Below are 16865 nucleotides of genomic sequence, written 5' to 3'. Positions count from 1 at the left end.
GCATTCCTAGTGCAGGTATTAAAGGCATGGGCTACCGCTCCTAGCTTGATGTGTTCTTGAGTTTGGTTTGCAAGGTTTTTGTTTTTTCCAGATGGCTTTTAAGACAGGGTTTTACTGGTTGCCCTGAGTGGCCTGGTACTCATGTGGACTAGGCTGTTCCTAGAGTTCAAGACCTATCTTATCTTTGCGTCTGTCTCACAAGGCTGCAATTAGAGGCATGTGCCCCATGCCTGCCTACAGTATTTATTTTTATTATTTATTGTTTTGAGTTTTTTTTTTTTTGAGACAAGGTTTTTCTGTGTAGCCCTGGCTGTCCGGGAACTCACTCAGCAGACCAGGCTAGCCTGGAACTGACAGAGATCCACATGCCAACCTTGTTTGTTTTTAATAAAATGTTTATTTTACTAGTTTTGTTTTGTTTTCAAGACAGGGTTTCTCCGTATTGTTTTGCAGGCTGTCCTGGAACTTGCTCTGTAGACCAGGCTGGCCTCGAACTCACAGAGATCCGCCTGCCTCTGCCTCCCAGCTTTACTAGTTTTTAAATTAAGTGTATATATGTGTGTCAATCTGTGGCTTTATGCACATGGTTTCCTATGGCATCTGGTCCCCTGGAGCTGGAGTTACAGCGGCTGTGATCCACGAAGCCTGGGTGCTGGGAATTGAAGTGGGGTCCTCTGGAAGGGCATTATGTGCTCTTAACCACTGAGCCACCTCTACAGTCCCTGTTTATTTTTAAAAGTGACGACTGAGCTGGGCAGTGGTGGCATATGCCTTTAATCCAGCACTCAGGAAGCAGAGGCATTCGGATCTTAGTGAGTTTGAGGCCAGCCTGGTCTAGAAAGCAAATTTCAGGACAGCCAAGGCTATACAGAGAAACCCTGTCTGGAAAAACAAAAGTGAAGACTGAGACACTGGGTGCAGACACAGGATGACCACAGTGCGTTGCTGCACAGTAGCTGCAGTACAAAGACAGAAGCCAAGCGTCATCCATTGCCACCGCACCTGCGTCCAGAGCACACACATAATGGATTTTCTCCATGAAATCGGCCCCCTGCCGATGAGTAAGAAGCTGGAGCTGTGTGTTAGAGTCTGCTCAGTTCCAGTACCTCCACCTCTGCTTAGACCTGAGGTTTTGCCTCGCCCCAACGCCATCTTCATCCTTCTAGGTAGTTCCACTGCATCCTGGGTTTCTAACCTTGGAAGTGTACGACCTGTGCTTGGCTTTCTTGGGTCCCGCAACGGCCCGGCTTAGGGTGTCAGATATACAGGAGGTGGAGCTGGACCTGATTGATAAGGTGAGAGTTGATGCAAACCTTATTCAACCCCTAGCATACTTAACAGTCTCTCCTCAGCTGCAGTCCCTACAAGAGCCTTCTCCTTGCTGCTCAGTGGTGGCGCACGCCTTTATTCCCAGTACAGAGCCAGGCGGATCTCTGTGAGTTCAAGGCCAGCCTGCTCTACAGAGCGAGTGCCAGGACAGCCAGGGCTACACAGAGAAACCCTGTCTCAGAAAACACAACAAATAAAAAAGCAGAGAGCCCCATTCTCGATGGTCCCTTTGGCCATTGTCTGTTCTCACTTCTCAAGAGTCGGCTCTCTACGGTCTACCTATCTCTGCACAAAACAAACAAACAAACAAACAAAAGCAACATTCCAATGTTAAACATGATGAAAATCAACATAAAGGAAACGGTTATTTTTTAGGAGGTTGGGTTGTTTTATTGTTTGTTTGTTAAGACAAAGTCTCACTCTGTAGCCCAGGCTGGCCTCAAAGTCACAGAAATCCACTTGCCTCTGCCTCCCGAGTGCTGGGACTGAAGGTGTGAGCCACCACTGCCCAGCTAATTTAAATAAAAAAAAAAGAATTGTCTCTCCCCACCAAAACAAAAAACAAACAAACAAAAAAAGAGTAATCCCAGCACTCAAGAAGCAGAATTAGGCAGATAGATCTCTGTGAGTTCAAAGCCAATCTGTTCTATGTAATGAGCTTTAGGCCAGCCTGGGCCACATGGTGGGGAGGGGAGAAGAGGGGACATAGATGGATGGCTGGATGGCTCAGTGGGTAAGGGTGCCTGCTGCCAAGCCTGGACCTGACTCAATCCCAGGACCCGCGTGGTGAAAGAAGACGATTAAGTTTTGTAAGTTGTCCTCTGACCTCCCCAGCACATTATGGTATGCACACACACACACACACACACACACACACACACACACACACACGTAACTTGAAAGGAAGAAAGGAAGGAATGAAGGGGACTACAATCACACACAGTTTCAGGATCATTGATCAGGAGCCCATCTGGGTGCACAGAAGTGTCTGCCCCTCAGAAACAGCCCGTCCTTGCTCAATGGAGTGCATGTGTTACACGCTGCCTTTTCTCAACCGCTAGGTTGAGATCGGCAAAACTGTGTTGGTGGCTGTGAGGGTTCTTGGCTCTTCCAAACACCCTTTCCGGAACAAGTACTTCAGAAACATGGATGTCAGGCTGCAGCTGGCATCTGCCATTGTCACCCTGAGGTGAGTTCCGCTCAGTCCCTCCCTTCTCCTGAGCTAGTACACCAACAGTCTCCCTCTGGCCTGGCCAGCTTCCCTTAGGCTAGTCCATTTCCTCCTGACCTTTTTGTAGTCCCCTCAGTCCATACTTTCTTCCCACTGTCCGTGTATGTAGCCATCCAAGCTGGGTGCTGCGCTGCATTCAGGAGGCTGAAACACAAAGATCACAGGTTTGAGGCCAGCCTATGCTATATAAAATAAAAGCATGAAATTAAATATTAAAATTTTAAATCAGGAGTCCTAAATGTCTTGTTTGAGTACTAAATTATGTCATTGTTTTTTCCCTAAAAGTCTGTTTGGATGTTATCTTTTGGGAGTTTTTCTGCCTGGAAGACCTTCAAAATTGTATTGGCCAACAATTGTATTGGTACTCCACTTTGTAAAAGAAAACACACGAGGATTCCCTGGCACGTAGCTTACACCTGTCATCCCGGCACTTGGGAGGTAGAGACAGGATTGTGAGTTCAGGGTCGGCCTACATTATATGAGATTCTGTCTTAAAATACCAAGAAAAAAAAAAGCTAGGAAATTTGATATTCACTATTCTACCACTCTGTTTTTATCACACTCCTAAATGTCTTTTAAAAAGGTTTTGCTCCCCAGGAGCATCTATCTTGACTCTGGAAATTTATTTTTCTAGAAGGTTCCTCCAGCCAGAATTAGATTGTAGTAAGCATCTTAGAAAGAAGAATTACTGGCCCTTCTCAAAACCAGATCTGTAGAGTGAAACATTTTCCTTGCCAGCCGCTTTGGTTTTTCCCGGCCAGTCACCTGGGCTCTGCCACGTTGTAGTCCCCAAATAACACACAAGTCGCTGTATTAATTATGAAGCTGTTGGCCTTGCTTGTTTCTTACTGGCTAGCTCTGACTTAAGTATTTAACCCATCTAAGTATGTCTCTTACCGGACGGACATCTTACTTCTCTGGCGGGCTACCTGATGACTCCCTGTGTTTCTCCTATCCAGAGTCCTCCTGGACTCCTAGTCCCACCTATCCTGCTTCCCTATTGGCCAACAGTGCTTTATTGACATATACACAGGACTTCCCCATCACAGATCTTAGGAGAGCTTACTGGTACACAACTTAACCGCAGCATTGGGAGGGAAAGGTAGGCAGATCTCTGAGTTCAAGGCCAACCTGCTCTACATAGAGAATTCCAGAACAGCCTGGGCTATAAAGAGAGACCCTGTCTTGAAAAACAAACCAAACCAAGCCAAACAAGCGACCGACACTACCAGATCTTCCTCACCAACACCACTCGGATCTTTGCAGATTAATGGAGGATCAGGATGAGTACTCTGAAAACTACATGCTCCGTGCTGTCACTGTTGGGCAAACCACACTTGTAGCCATTGCCACAGACAAGATGGGAAGAAAATTCACATCCACACCTCGGCACATCGAGGTGAGTAAATGCTGTCATCCAAATGCCCTTCACATAATATATTTTGTTTTCTTCCCACAAGATTAAATAAATATATGGGATACAGTTCTTGTAGAAAACTTAGAAAGCACAAAAAATGTTAAAGATTTAGAAATTCACTGGGAGCTGGTGACACAAGCCTTTAATACTAGCACTTGGAAGCAAGCAAATCTCTGTGAGTTCGAGGCCAGCCTGGTCTACAGAATGAGTTCCAGGACAGCCTCCAAAACAATACAGAGAAACCCTGTCTGGAAAAAAAAAGTTATTTCTCAAGGCTGAGAAGGCTGAGTCAGTAAAATGGTTTCAGTACAAGCATGGGACCCCAAGTGTAATCCCCGGTACCCACATAAAAAGCCAGGGATAACCTTCACCCTTAGTCCCAGTGCCAGCTAGGGATAACCTGCACTCTTAGTCCCAGTGCCAAGGAAGCAGAGAAAGGCAGGTCCTTGGAGTCTGCTGGCCGGCCAATCTACCTCAGTCATTGAGCTTCAGGGTCAGTGGGAGACTCTGTCTCAAAAAATAAGGTTAAGAATGATTCAAGAAGACACCCAAAATTGACCTCTGACTTCCACAAACACGCACACATACACACATATACAAACATGAAGGCATCTGTAATTTCAACATTCTAGTGAATGTTTGTGCAAAGTAATTTTTTATTTTTCATTTTTTGTTGTTGCTGTGTTTTGGGGGCACAGGGTTTTCTGTATTGCTGGCTGTCCTGGAACTCATTCTGTAGACCAGGCTGACCTCAGACTCACAGAGATCCGCCTGCCTCTGCCTCATGAGTGCAGGGACTAAAATGGTGTGCCGCCACTGCCTGGCACAAAGTGATTTCTTACATCATTAAAAGATTTTATGGGGCTAGAGAGATGGTTCAGTGGTTAAAGAGCACTGGTTGCTCTTGCACAGGATCTGAGTACAGTTCCCAGCACCCACATGGCAGCTCACAACCATCTATAACTCCAGTTTCAGGGGATCTGTTGCCCTCCTCTGACCTCTGAAAGTGCACACATGGTGCCCCAACATACATGCAAGGAAAATACTCACCTTATAACATATAATTTTTTTTTTTGGTTTTACGAGACAGGGTTTCTCTGTATTGTTTTAGAGGCTGTCAGTCCAGCCCGGCCTCGAACTCACAGAGATCTGCCTGCCTCTGCCTCCATTTTTTTCATTTTTAAAAAGATAATTGTGAGATAAAGGCAGGAGAACAGTTACAAGTTCAAAGCCAGCCTGGTCTGCATATTCTGGCTAACCAGAACTACATTGTGACATCATCTGAGAAAAACAAGATGAATCAGACAGTGGTGGTGAACCCCTTTCATCCCAGCACTGGGGAAGGAGAGACAGACAGGTATATGTGAGTTGGAAACAGGTTTGATCTACCCAGGGAGTTCCAGGACAGTCAAGGCTACTTGCAAAGAAATCATATTGAAGAAGGAGGAGGAGGACAAGGAAAGAGAAGGAGGAGGAAGGAAGAGGAAGAAGAAGAAGAAGAAGAAGAAGAAGAAGAAGAAGAAGAAGAAGAAGAAGAAGAAGAAGAAGAAGAAGAAGAAGAAGAAGGAGGAGGAGGAGGAGGAGGAGGAGGAGGAGGAGGAGGAGGAGGAGGAGGAGGAAGCAGCAGCAGCTGCCGGCCAGCCTGGTCTACAGAGCAAGTGCCAAGATATGCTCCATGGCTATGTAGAGAAACCCTGTCTCAAGAAGAAAAAGAAAAAAAGCCACGAGTAGGGGTTGGAGAGATGACTCAATTTAAGAGTACTGGCTGCTCTTCCAGAGGTCCTGGGTTCAATTCCCAGTAACCACATGGCCTTCTTCTGGCCTGTAGGCATACTTGCAGGCAGAACACTGTATACATAATAAATAACTAAATCTTTAAAAAAGAGACAAGAATAGATAATCAAAAGACATTGGTAAAGTTGTAGCTCAGTGGTAAGGTACTTGCCTAGCATTTGTAAGACCCTAAGTCCTATACCCAACATTAAAAAAAACATGAAGATGGTTCTCAGACATACCTTTACATTTTTAATGATTTATTTATTTATTTTTATTTCATGCACATTGATTGTGTTTTGCCTGTAAGTATGTCTTTGTAAGAATGTCAGTCCCCTGGAGTTACAGACAGTTGTGAGCCACCATGTGGTTGCTGGGAATTGAACCCAGGTCCTCTGGAAGAGCAGCCAGTGCTCCTAACTGCTGAACTGTCTCTCCAGCCCCATATCTTTACATTTTTGAAGCTGGGATACACACACACACACACACACACACACACACACACACACACACATATATCTGAGAGTGAGCTATATTGTTTTCTCTGGCTTATGTTAAAAACAGAAATTACAAGTATAATCTTAATTTCTAACATTTATTTTATTTATTTTGTGTGGGGGAGGGGCACTAATGCCACAGCCAGTATGTGGAAGTCAAAAGAATCAAACTCAGGTTGTCAGGCTTAGTGGCAAGTGCCTTTACCTTACAAATTTAATCTTAGTGCGCAGGCAGAGTAAGTTGCTTAAGGCTATTGAATTGTTTGCTAATGCAAATCAGAGCACAGTACATTTGCCTGTGTTACTTGTTTGTGCACAGTTGCGAGGTTTTCCTAGGACACGGTTGTAAGCAGCAGGCAATGACAATGACTAGTGTTGCCCTTTTGTTTCCCTCCAGGTATTTCCTCCGTTCAGACTTGTTCCTGAGAAAATGACACTGATTACGACTAACATGATGCAGGTGACCTTTCTTACAGTTTGTTTGTGCTTTTAGTTTGGGGTTTTAAGACAGGGCCCAGGCTAGCCTTGAAATCCTGACAACCCTCCAACCTCAGTGTTTCAGGTCCTAGGATTACATAGTCTATGTCAATCTATATAATGATAGAGATGATTTTTTTTAATGTTGAGATTTGTTTGTTTCTGTTTTTGTCTTTCGAGACAGGGTTTCTTTGTATAGCCCTGGCTGTCCTAGAACTAGCTGTGTAGATCAAACTGGCCTCAAACTCACAGAGATCTTCCTGCCTCTGCCTCCCGAGTTCTGGAATTAAAGGCATATGCCACCCACACATGGCTGAGATTTAGTTTATTTTATGTGTATGAGAGTTTTGCCTGTTTTTGTGCCACATGCAATACTCAAGGATGCCAGAAGAGGGCACCAGGTCCCTTGGAACTGGAGTTACAGACGGTTGTGAGCTGCCGGCCATGTGGATGGGGGAACTGAATGTGGTATTCTGGAAAGGCAGCCAGTGCACTTAACTGAGCTATCTCTTCAGACCCCAGCCTGGGTACTTTTAAAGCATAAAGAATGAGCTGCCATTTCTATTTTCCATGTGCACATATATACCACCTGTCCCCTCCCGTACACCCAGAACAGCTGGGGCTAATGAAAAAGAACGCTAAGTTTTCTGGTGTGGCATCAACACTCTTGGGGTCTGTGGATCATTTGCAGCACACATTTCTTTTACACACATTTGAGTTGATGTGGTGTGTGCTGTCCAGGAAATGAAGGAAGAAGTTAAGTTGCTTGAAAAACCAAGTTGAGGCATTCACTAGTGTGTTTAAATTCCAGATAATGTCTGAAGGCGGCCCCCAGCCGCAGTCCATCATCCACTTCTCTACCAGCAATCAGACTGTAGCTGCTGTTAACAGGAGGGGGCAGGTCACAGGGAAAGCGGTTGGCACGGCTGTCGTCCACGGCACCATCCAGACAGTGAATGAAGACACTGGCAAAGTCATCGTGTTCTCCCAGGTATTCCTTGCTGTGCCCTGCTCTGCTCTCGAATCTTGGGGTGATGGGTACAGGTGACAATGAGGATGCCAGCAGACCAGGAATGTCCCTCCAGCTCCTGGAGTTTTGGGCACTGTTGTAAGCTTTTGTTGTTGTTGCGCTCGCTGTAAACATCTGTGTCAGACAGAAACTCTACCTAAACTTGCTCTCTACATCTCGAGCAGGATGAAGTCCAGATTGAAGTCGTGCAGCTACGGGCTGTTAGGATCCTGGCAGCCGCAACCCGGCTCATCACAGCCACTGAGGTCAGTTGTACAAAGCAAGTGTGCATGCGGGTTCTCCTTCCTTTCCCTCCCCAAATCTGGTTTTATTTTTTTTCTGAGATTTATTTATTATTGCCAGGCATGGTAGTTCATGCTTTTAATCTCAGTGCTCAGGAGGCAGAGGCAGGTGGATTTCTGTGAGTTCAAGGACAGCCAGGGTTGTTACACAGAAAAACCCTGTCTCAGAAAAAAAAAAAAAGGAGGGGGGCTGAGAGATGGCTCAGAGGTTAAGAGCACTGGCTGTTCTTCCAGAGGTTCTGAGTTCAATTCCCAGCAACCACATGGTGGCTCACAACCATCCATACTGAGATCTGGTGCCCTCTGCTGGCGTGCAGGCATACATGCAAGTGGAACACTATACATAATAAGTAAACAAATCTTAAACTGAAAAAGATTTATGTATTTTTATTTTATGTATATGGATGTTTTCCTACATGTGTATCTATGTAGCACATGCATGCCTGATGCCCATGGGGGCCAAAAGAAGGCACTGGATCCCCCAGAACTGGAATTACAGACAGTTGTAAACCACCATGTGGGTGCTGGGTCCTTTTAAAGAGAACCCAGTGGGTGGGGAGGAGGAGGGAGCTGGATGTGAAGCGAGCTTGTTTCTAACTTAAATAAAAAAAAAGTAAAACAGAAAAATTAAGCAGAGAGAGAGAGAGAGAGAACCCAGTGCTCTTAATGGCTGAGCATCTCTTTAGCTCTTGCTATGTAGCCCTGGCTGGCCTGAAACCCAAGAAAATCCTTGTGCCTCAGCCTCCAACATTCTGGTGTTCCAGGTGTGTGCCACCGTGCCCAACTCTGAGGATGGTGTGAGAGCCATGCTCTGGGCTCACTCTTCTGACCATGCTAGTTAAACAGGGTATATAACGCAGTGCCACACTTCCTTTTTAGATGCCAGTTTATGTCATGGGGGTGACGAGTACCCAGACTCCTTTCTCCTTCAGCAATGCCAACCCCTCGCTCACTTTCCACTGGTCCATGAGCAAGAGGGATGTACTGGATCTGGTACCCAGGCATTCAGAGGTATGAATTTGTCTGTTTATTACATTGCTCTGGAAGTTTTAAGATTTATTTTTATTTATTTTTTGTTTTGTTTTGTTTTGTTTTGTTTTTCAAGACAGGGTTTCTCTGTGAAACCACCCTGGCTATCCTAGAACTAGCTCTGTAGACCAGGCTAGGCTGGAACTCACAGAGATGTGCCTGCTTTGACTCCAAAGTGCTGGGATTAAAGGCATTATGTCACCAATGTCTGGCAGGAGAAGGTAGTTTTGAGGCAGGGTTTCTCTGTGTAGCTCTGGCTGATCTGGAACTCGATTTGTAGACCAGGCTGCCCTTAAGCTCAAAGAGATCCTCCTGCCTCTACCTCCCAAAGAGTTCTGGGATCAAAGGTTGAGATGACCTTGGGGGAGCTCTACCTTGAACTCCTGATCCTCCTACCTCGCCCCCTTGAGCACCAAGATTACAGACCTGCCCACCACTCCCCTGAATGTGGTGCTTGGGATGGAAGCCAGGCTCCCTACATGAGAAGCACAGAGCCTCCAGCCAAGCCCATGCCTGCCTTCCCAGCCCTTGGCTTTGCTTCGCTGTCTAGGTGTCTCTGCAACTCCCAGCTGAGAACAACTTTGCCATGGTTGTTCACTCGAAAGCATCGGGCAGGACCACGATCAAGGTCGCTGTCCGCAGCGCGAACAGATCCTTTGGGCATTTTGAGGGAAGCGTGCTGGAGCTGTCTGATGAGATTCAGATCCTGGTAAGTGATCCCACTTGTGTAAAGCCAGCAGCTGTGTGTGCGCACAGCTCAGTCTGCAGCTGTCACCGAGCTCTTATCACTAGACGAGAAACGAGGGGGCCTGCAGAGGTGCGCAGAAGTAAAGTGCTTGCTGCAGACGCCTGGGGACCGAACTCAGTTCCTAGACCTACGTGACCAAGGCAGATATGGCGGCCACACACCTGGATCCCTAGGGCCACCACAGAGATGAGAGGACAAGACTCTGGACTGGCGCTTACAGTGGCGTGGCAGGGACAAGAGAAATACTGCCTCACCAAATTTGGAGTAGAGAGCCAACTCTAAAAAGGTGTCCTCACTTAAACTGAAAAGTGCCCTCTGACCTCTACACAAATACAGTGACACACACGTGCGTGTGCTCATGTGTGAAACACAGGCACACACACACACACACACACACACAGTGTTAAGAAAAAAAAACCGCCGGGCGTTGGTGACGCACGCCTTTAATCCCAGCACTCAGGAGGCAGAGGCAGGCGGATCTCTGTGAGTTCGAGGCCAGCCTGGTCTACAAGAGCTAGTTCCAGGACAGCCTTCAAAGCTACACAGGGAAACCCTGTCTCAAAAAAAACAAGTAAAATAAAATAAATTTACTAGGCAGTGGTGGCACGTACCTTTAATCCCTGGTCTACAAAGTGAGTTCCAAGGAACCCCATCTTGAAAAATAAAAAAAAATTTTTTAAGGTCAATCAATTAACAAGTAAATAAATCAAAGATAAACAACTTCCCTTTCTTTTGTCCTTGGCCCCTTGATTCAGTATAGACACTTAAGTAGGGGACAGAAGAGCTGAATGGCGCCTCTGCTAACTCAGCGGGAGAATCTGCCCCAGACCTCAGTTCAGTGAGCAGACTAAAACTGGGTCACTGGGTCTCAAAGAGACTTAATCTGCCACAGAGGCTGTAGCCAGTGGGATTTGCCACATGGCCAGTACTTCAGTAATACAGTTGTGAAAATATATTTTTAAATAGCATATTAATATGTAATGTATATTAATGTCAATAATATATATTATTTTTTGGAGACAAGTTCTCTCTATGTAGTCCCAGCTGTTCTGGAACTCATTATATAGACCAGACTGGCCTCAGAGTCACAGACTCTGTCACGTTCTCTACCCCTGAGTGCTAGGATTAGAGTTGTGTGCCACCTGCCCAGCTTGAGATTGTAAACTCTAACTGCCACGTGTGGAGCAAGTACCGGGCTTGTTTTAGACTAATGAGAAATCAGGCAGACTGTTGACTTGTAGTTACTGCGTGTTCAACACTCAGTCCCCATGGGATTGTTGTCTTTTCCTGAAGTGAGGGGAAACTCTTTTCTCCCCGTAGGTGTTTGAGAAACTCCAACTTTTCTACGCAGGCTGCCAACCCGAGCAGGTTCTGATGCCTATGAATTCTCAGCTCAAGCTCCACACCAACCGGTAAGGGAGGGGCAGGAAAGCGGGCTCTGACTGGAGGGAACCTTAGTAAGACGTCACACACAGGAGGCAGAGGCAGGTGAATCTACAAAGTAAGTTCCAGGACAGCCTCCAAAGCCACAGAGAAACCCTATCTTGAAAAATAAGAAAAAAGACCTAAATAAATAAATAACCAAAAGGCTTACTTATTACTGCATGTATATGTGTGTGAGTTTGTGAGAGTGTGTGAGTGACTGCATGAGTGTTTGTGTGAGTGTATGACTATGTGAGTGTGTGTATGTGTATTGAGACAAGTGTTTGACTGTGTGACTGTGTGTCAGTGTGTGTGTGTGTGTGTGTGTGCTAGTGTGTGTGTGGCGCACACCGTGTGACTGTGTGTCAGAATGTGTGTGTATGTGTGTGTGTATGCTAGTGTGTGTGTGGTGCACACTGGATGACTGTGTGTGAGAGTGTGTGTGTGTGTGTGCGCGCGCGCGCGCGAGCGCAAGCGAGTGGCGCACACCTTTAATCCCAGCACTCGGGAGGCAGAGGCAGGCGGATCTCTGTGAGTTCGAGGCCAGCCTGATCTACAGTGCGAGTTCCAGGATAGCCTCCAAAACAATACAGAGAAACCCTGTCTTGGAAAACCAAAAAAAAAAAAAAAAAAAAAAAAAAGGAGGGTTGAGCAGGCCAGTGAGCAGTAGCATCCTCCATGGCCTCTGCATCAGCTCCTGCCTCCAGATTCCTGCCCTGTTTGAGTTCCTGCCCTGCCCTGGCTGTCTTCAGTAACAGACTGTTACTGGAAGTGTAACCCAAATAAACATTTTCCTCCCCGAGTTGCTTTTGGTCATAGTGTTTCTCACAGCAATAGAAATCTAAGATAAGACAGGAAGATCAGGAACTTGTCCAGGTCATCCTTGGCTATATGAGAAGTTTAAGGTCATCCTGGAATACGTGAGACTCTGGGAGGCAGTGGGGAACCAGCCAAGCCTAGGCATGGTGGCTCAGACCTGCATGTCTCAGCACTAGGAGGGTGGAGAGATAACCAAGTGTTCAAGTTAATCTTGGGCTACATAGTGAGCCAGCCTGGGCTACATGAGACCTTGCCTTAAAACACATTTGTTTCATCTTTGGGTCTAGTTACTTTTGGTGTATGATTTTTTTTTAATTTGCATCTTTTGGAGGAGAGGACATTAGGTTTTTTTGTTTTTTTTTTGTTTTTTTTTTTGAGACAAGGTCTCTGTTTCCCAGAGCTCATTATGTAGACCAGGCTGGCCTCAGAATTAGAGAGTTCCACCTGCCTTTGCCTCACAGGTGGTGGGATTAAAGGTATGTACCACCACCACCCAGCTTTTTATCTATTTTTAATTGTTTGTTTATCTTTTTAAGGTTTATTTATTATGTATACAGTGCTCTGCCTGCAGGCCAGAAGAGGGCACCAGATCTCATTATTATAGATGGTTATGAGCCCCCATGTGGGTGCTGGGAACTGAACCCCGGGTCCTCTGGAAGAGCAGCTAGTGTTCTTAACTTCTGACCCATCTCTCCAGTCCTGTCTTTTATTTTTATATGTACATGTGTGTGGTTGTATGAGCTTTTGTGACCTTCATGTATGCAGGATTCTGTGAAATAGGAGAGGGCATCCAATGCCCTGTAACTGGAGTTACAGTGTGAGCTGTCATGTGGGTGTTGAGAATTGAATCTGGGTCCTCTGAAAGAGCAGTCAATGATACTAACCATTCCCCCTTGTTATTGTTGTTTTAAGACAGTCTCAGTTTGTAGTCCTAGCTGTCTTGGAACTTACTAAGTAGACCAGGCTGACCTTGAACTCATGGAGATCAACCTGTCTCTGTATTCCAGTGCTGGGATTAAAGTTGTGTACCGCCACTTCCAGCTCCTCAACTTTTTTTTTTCTTTTTTGGTTTTTCGAGACAGGGTTTCTCTGTGGCTTGGGAGGCTGTCCTGGAACTGCTCTATAGACCAGGCTGGCCTCGAACTCACAGAGATCTGCCTGCCTCTGCCTCCCGAGTGCTGGGATTAAAGGCGTGCGCCACCAACGCCCGGCTGCTCCTCAACTTTTATAATAAGGCCTAAAATGTAAAAAGTTTAAGAGTACAAACAGGAAGAAAAGGAGAAAGGGAAAGGGGAGAGAGGGTGGAGAAGTGGGGGAGGAAGGGGAAAAAGTTGAAAAGCCTATGCTGAGTTCCTCAGGCAATGTGGAGAATACACACAGTCCCAGAGTACAGACAGTGGTCCTCAAAACTGTCTGTGTTTTTTAAGTTTTTAGTTTTCAAAACCAGGATTTCCCTGAATAGCCCAAGCTAGCCTAGAGTTCACTCTATGGACTGGGCTGGTTTCAAACTCATGGCAGTCCTCTTGCCTCAGCCATCAATGCCAGAAATACAGGTGAGCCAACACATTTACCTTAGTCTCGTCAGTCTTCACCTCTTTCCCTCTGAGCAGACAGGGTCCCCAAGAGTGTCTCTACTTGTTCTGTTTATCTCCTAGAGAAGGCGCAGCCTTTGTGAGTTCGCGTGTTCTCAAGTGTTTCCCTAACTCCTCTGTCATTGAAGAAGATGGCCAAGGGTTCCTGAGGTCCGGATCAATTGCAGGCACTGCAGTATTAGAAGTTACTTCTATAGAACCTTTTGGAGTGAATCAAACAACCATAACTGGAGTCCAGGTGAGTCAGGGACTAAGTCAATAAAATAATGGGTCTATGCTGTGGCTCATAGTAGAGCACTTGCCTAGCATGCGAAAGCACCTCAGAACCTACAAGTAAATAAAGAAGTATAACTAACTATAGCTAGATGGAAGCCCTGGCCCTGAAAGGCACTGTCCTCCTGAGAACCAGGAGCTTGTCTGGAAGACAGTGACCCTGTAAGAGCAGACCCTGGTGTGACTTCAGAGCAGCGCCCTTGCGGAGACGGATTAGCCTCACATGGGTGTGACTGTCTTCCCACCAGCTTCGCCAAGAGTGGTGAGAGCCTTGTATAAAACTGCTTCTGTCAGAGCCTGCTTTTGAAGCTGGATGTGGTGGTTCATGAGTTCAGTCCCAGCTCTCCGGAAGCTGAGGCACGAGGATCGCTCCAAGGCCAGCATGGGCTGCAGAATGAGACTGTGTCCCCAGAATAAATAAATGCCTGACTTTGATACATAACTAAACATGTTAGAGTGGAAAGGGGCCTCAGAATGCTTCTTGGTCTTCCGGCTGAGATCAAATGTAGAAAAGGCCTGCGAGGCATGCTGATCAAACAAGACTCCTTTAGGCACTGGAGAGACACTGTATTCCCGCCCATGTACTAGCCCTGCTGTGTGCATCCCCTCTTTACTGCTGTAAGAACTGTGTGGGGGTATATAACTGAGAAGGAAGCTAAGATCCAGAACTGCATAAAGCTACAAAGTGACAAACTGGGATCAGTTCGTGGTTCCCTTACTGTAGTGTAGCCTTCATACCATGGGGGGGGGTCTACTGTTTTCCTCATAGTCAATCACTTAGTGACAGATCCTTACCCTCTAAAGAGAATAGACTAACCACACTACAGCCTCTCTTCACCTGCCAGCTTGAATAACAAAGCAGCCATTGCCTGTACAATCATGACAGGTGGAAAGCTCTTTTCTACTGGGGCCGAGGAAGTGAGTCAGTATTCAGCATAGGTGAATAACAGCACGGGTGCAAGACTGAGTTCAGATCCCCACAGCCCACAGAAGAGCCAGGTGCAGCAGTGCAAGCGTGTGTGGTCCCAGTGGCCTACAAGAAACGGGAGGCAGAGGCGGGAGAAACTCCAGATGCTCAAGGGTCAGCAGCCAGGAGACCTGGTCAAGACCAGAAGGCAGGGATCAACAGTGGATGGTCATCCTCTGGTCTACACACATACACACACACACACACACACACACACACACACACACACACACACGTGTGCCACACGCACTCTGCTTGTGTCCTTGTCTACAGATCATAGAGTGTGATAGCCGCTCTCTTCAGTGCTGCAGTCCCTGTACCAGTGGGTTTTGTCTCCCACAGGTAGCACCAGTGACATACCTTCGAATGAGCAGCTACCCCAAGCTATACACAGCCCAAGGAAGGACCCTATCAGCCTTTCCCTTGGGCATGTCTCTCACCTTTATTGTTGAGTTTTATAATAACATTGGAGAGAAATTCCACACCCACAATACTCGACTTTATATGGCTCTGAACAGGTATGGAAGTCAAAGGGGTATTGTTGGCACCGTGGTAGAGACCTTGCAAGTTAAGTCCATGTTCTACAGCAGTTTCAGCAGATTCCTCTCACTCTCCATTTCTTTTCTCAAACTAAAATAATGAGCCATGTGTGGTGGTACATCCCTGTGATAAATAGAGTGAAAAAATCTCAGGTTCAAAGACAGCCTAGACTCCATGCATAGCAATGAGTTCCAGGCCAGAGTGTGACCCTGTTTTAAGGCATAGGGGGCTGAGGGATGACAGGGATATAGCGAAGAGAGAGAACATTCCTAACATGTGCAAATGTGCAGAGCATTTGGTTTGATCCTCAGTAACACAGGGAGAGAGAGAGAGAGAGAGAGAGAGAGAGAGAGAGAGCAGTATTGTCAGCTGGACTTGGTGCCTGTAGCCGCAGTACTTACACAGCTGACACAGGAGGATTGCCATGAGATCAAGGGAGCTCCAGGCCAGCCGGGACAACAAATTGAACTCTCCAAAAAAACAAGGGCTAGAGAATTGGCTCTCAAGTTCAGAGTGCTTATAGCACTTGCAGAGAACTGAATTCAGTTCCCAGCATCCACACTGGGAAAGTCACAACCACATGTAAGTCCAGTTCCGGGAGCTCCAATGCCTCCTTTGGCCTCTGAGGGCATAGACACAAACAAATAAAGCAATTTTTTTTCGAGACAAGGTTTCTCTGTGTAGCCCTGGCTATCCTAGAACTCACTCTGTAGACTAGACTGTACTCAAACTCACAAAAACCCACTTGCTTCTGTCTCTCATGAATTGTTTTTATTATTTTCCCTAATAAATCTTCTTTTGGCCGGGCGGTGGTGGTGCACGCCTTTAATCCCAGCACTTGGGAGGCAGAGGCAGGTGGATCTCTGTGAGTTCGAGGCCAGGCTGGACTGACAGCCTCCAAAACAATACAGAGAAACCCTGTCTCGTAAAACCAAAAAATAAATAAATAAATAAATCTTCTTTCACTTTGTTTAAAGAAATAAAATAAAATAGACAGCTTGACTCAAGCCAGATGTGACACACTCCTGTAATTGCAGCACAACTATTGAGAGATGGAGGATCAGGAACTCAGTGGCATCCTCAACTACATAGGAATTTGAGGCCGGCCTACACTACATGAAATCGTCTCAAAACAACAACACAAAAAGTTTTATTGTGACCTTTAATTCCTGCACCCAGAGACAGAGGCAGGTGGATCTCTGTGAGTTCAAGGTCAGCCTGATCTATAGAACAAGTTTCAGGACAGCTAGGGTTACACAGTGGGACCCTGTCTTTAAATAAAAAGCAACAACAAAAACAAACAGGAGTGGAGAGATGGCTCAGGGGTTAAGAGCACTGACTGCTCTTCCAAAGGACCTGAGTTCAATTCCCAGCAACCACATGGTGGCTCATATCTCTCTGTAATGAGATCTGGTGCCCTCTTCTGGCTTGCAGGCATAC

The 16865-nt window shown here is 46.2% G+C and overlaps 1 protein-coding gene across 1 annotated transcript in view; it reads left to right on the top strand.

Moving 5' to 3' along the window:
- Window positions 1-16865, top strand: part of Nup210l (nucleoporin 210 like) — an 83190-nt gene that overhangs the window by 51109 nt on the left and 15216 nt on the right. The window contains exons 21-31 of the mRNA XM_040752346.1: window positions 1167-1295; window positions 2391-2518; window positions 3827-3959; window positions 6645-6707; window positions 7536-7715; window positions 7919-7999; window positions 8915-9046; window positions 9615-9773; window positions 11133-11224; window positions 13709-13883; window positions 15228-15403. Of these exons, the coding sequence (XP_040608280.1) occupies window positions 1167-1295; window positions 2391-2518; window positions 3827-3959; window positions 6645-6707; window positions 7536-7715; window positions 7919-7999; window positions 8915-9046; window positions 9615-9773; window positions 11133-11224; window positions 13709-13883; window positions 15228-15403 (1448 nt within the window). The remainder of the gene's footprint in view (window positions 1-1166; window positions 1296-2390; window positions 2519-3826; window positions 3960-6644; window positions 6708-7535; window positions 7716-7918; window positions 8000-8914; window positions 9047-9614; window positions 9774-11132; window positions 11225-13708; window positions 13884-15227; window positions 15404-16865) is intronic.

The sequence above is a fragment of the Mesocricetus auratus genome, unplaced genomic scaffold (assembly GCF_017639785.1).
Source record: "Mesocricetus auratus isolate SY011 unplaced genomic scaffold, BCM_Maur_2.0 Super-Scaffold_100009, whole genome shotgun sequence".
In the NCBI taxonomy this organism is placed as follows: Eukaryota; Metazoa; Chordata; class Mammalia; order Rodentia; family Cricetidae; genus Mesocricetus; species Mesocricetus auratus.
Note: the sequence above shows the minus strand (reverse complement) of the source record. Positions and strands in the feature narration are given on the sequence as shown.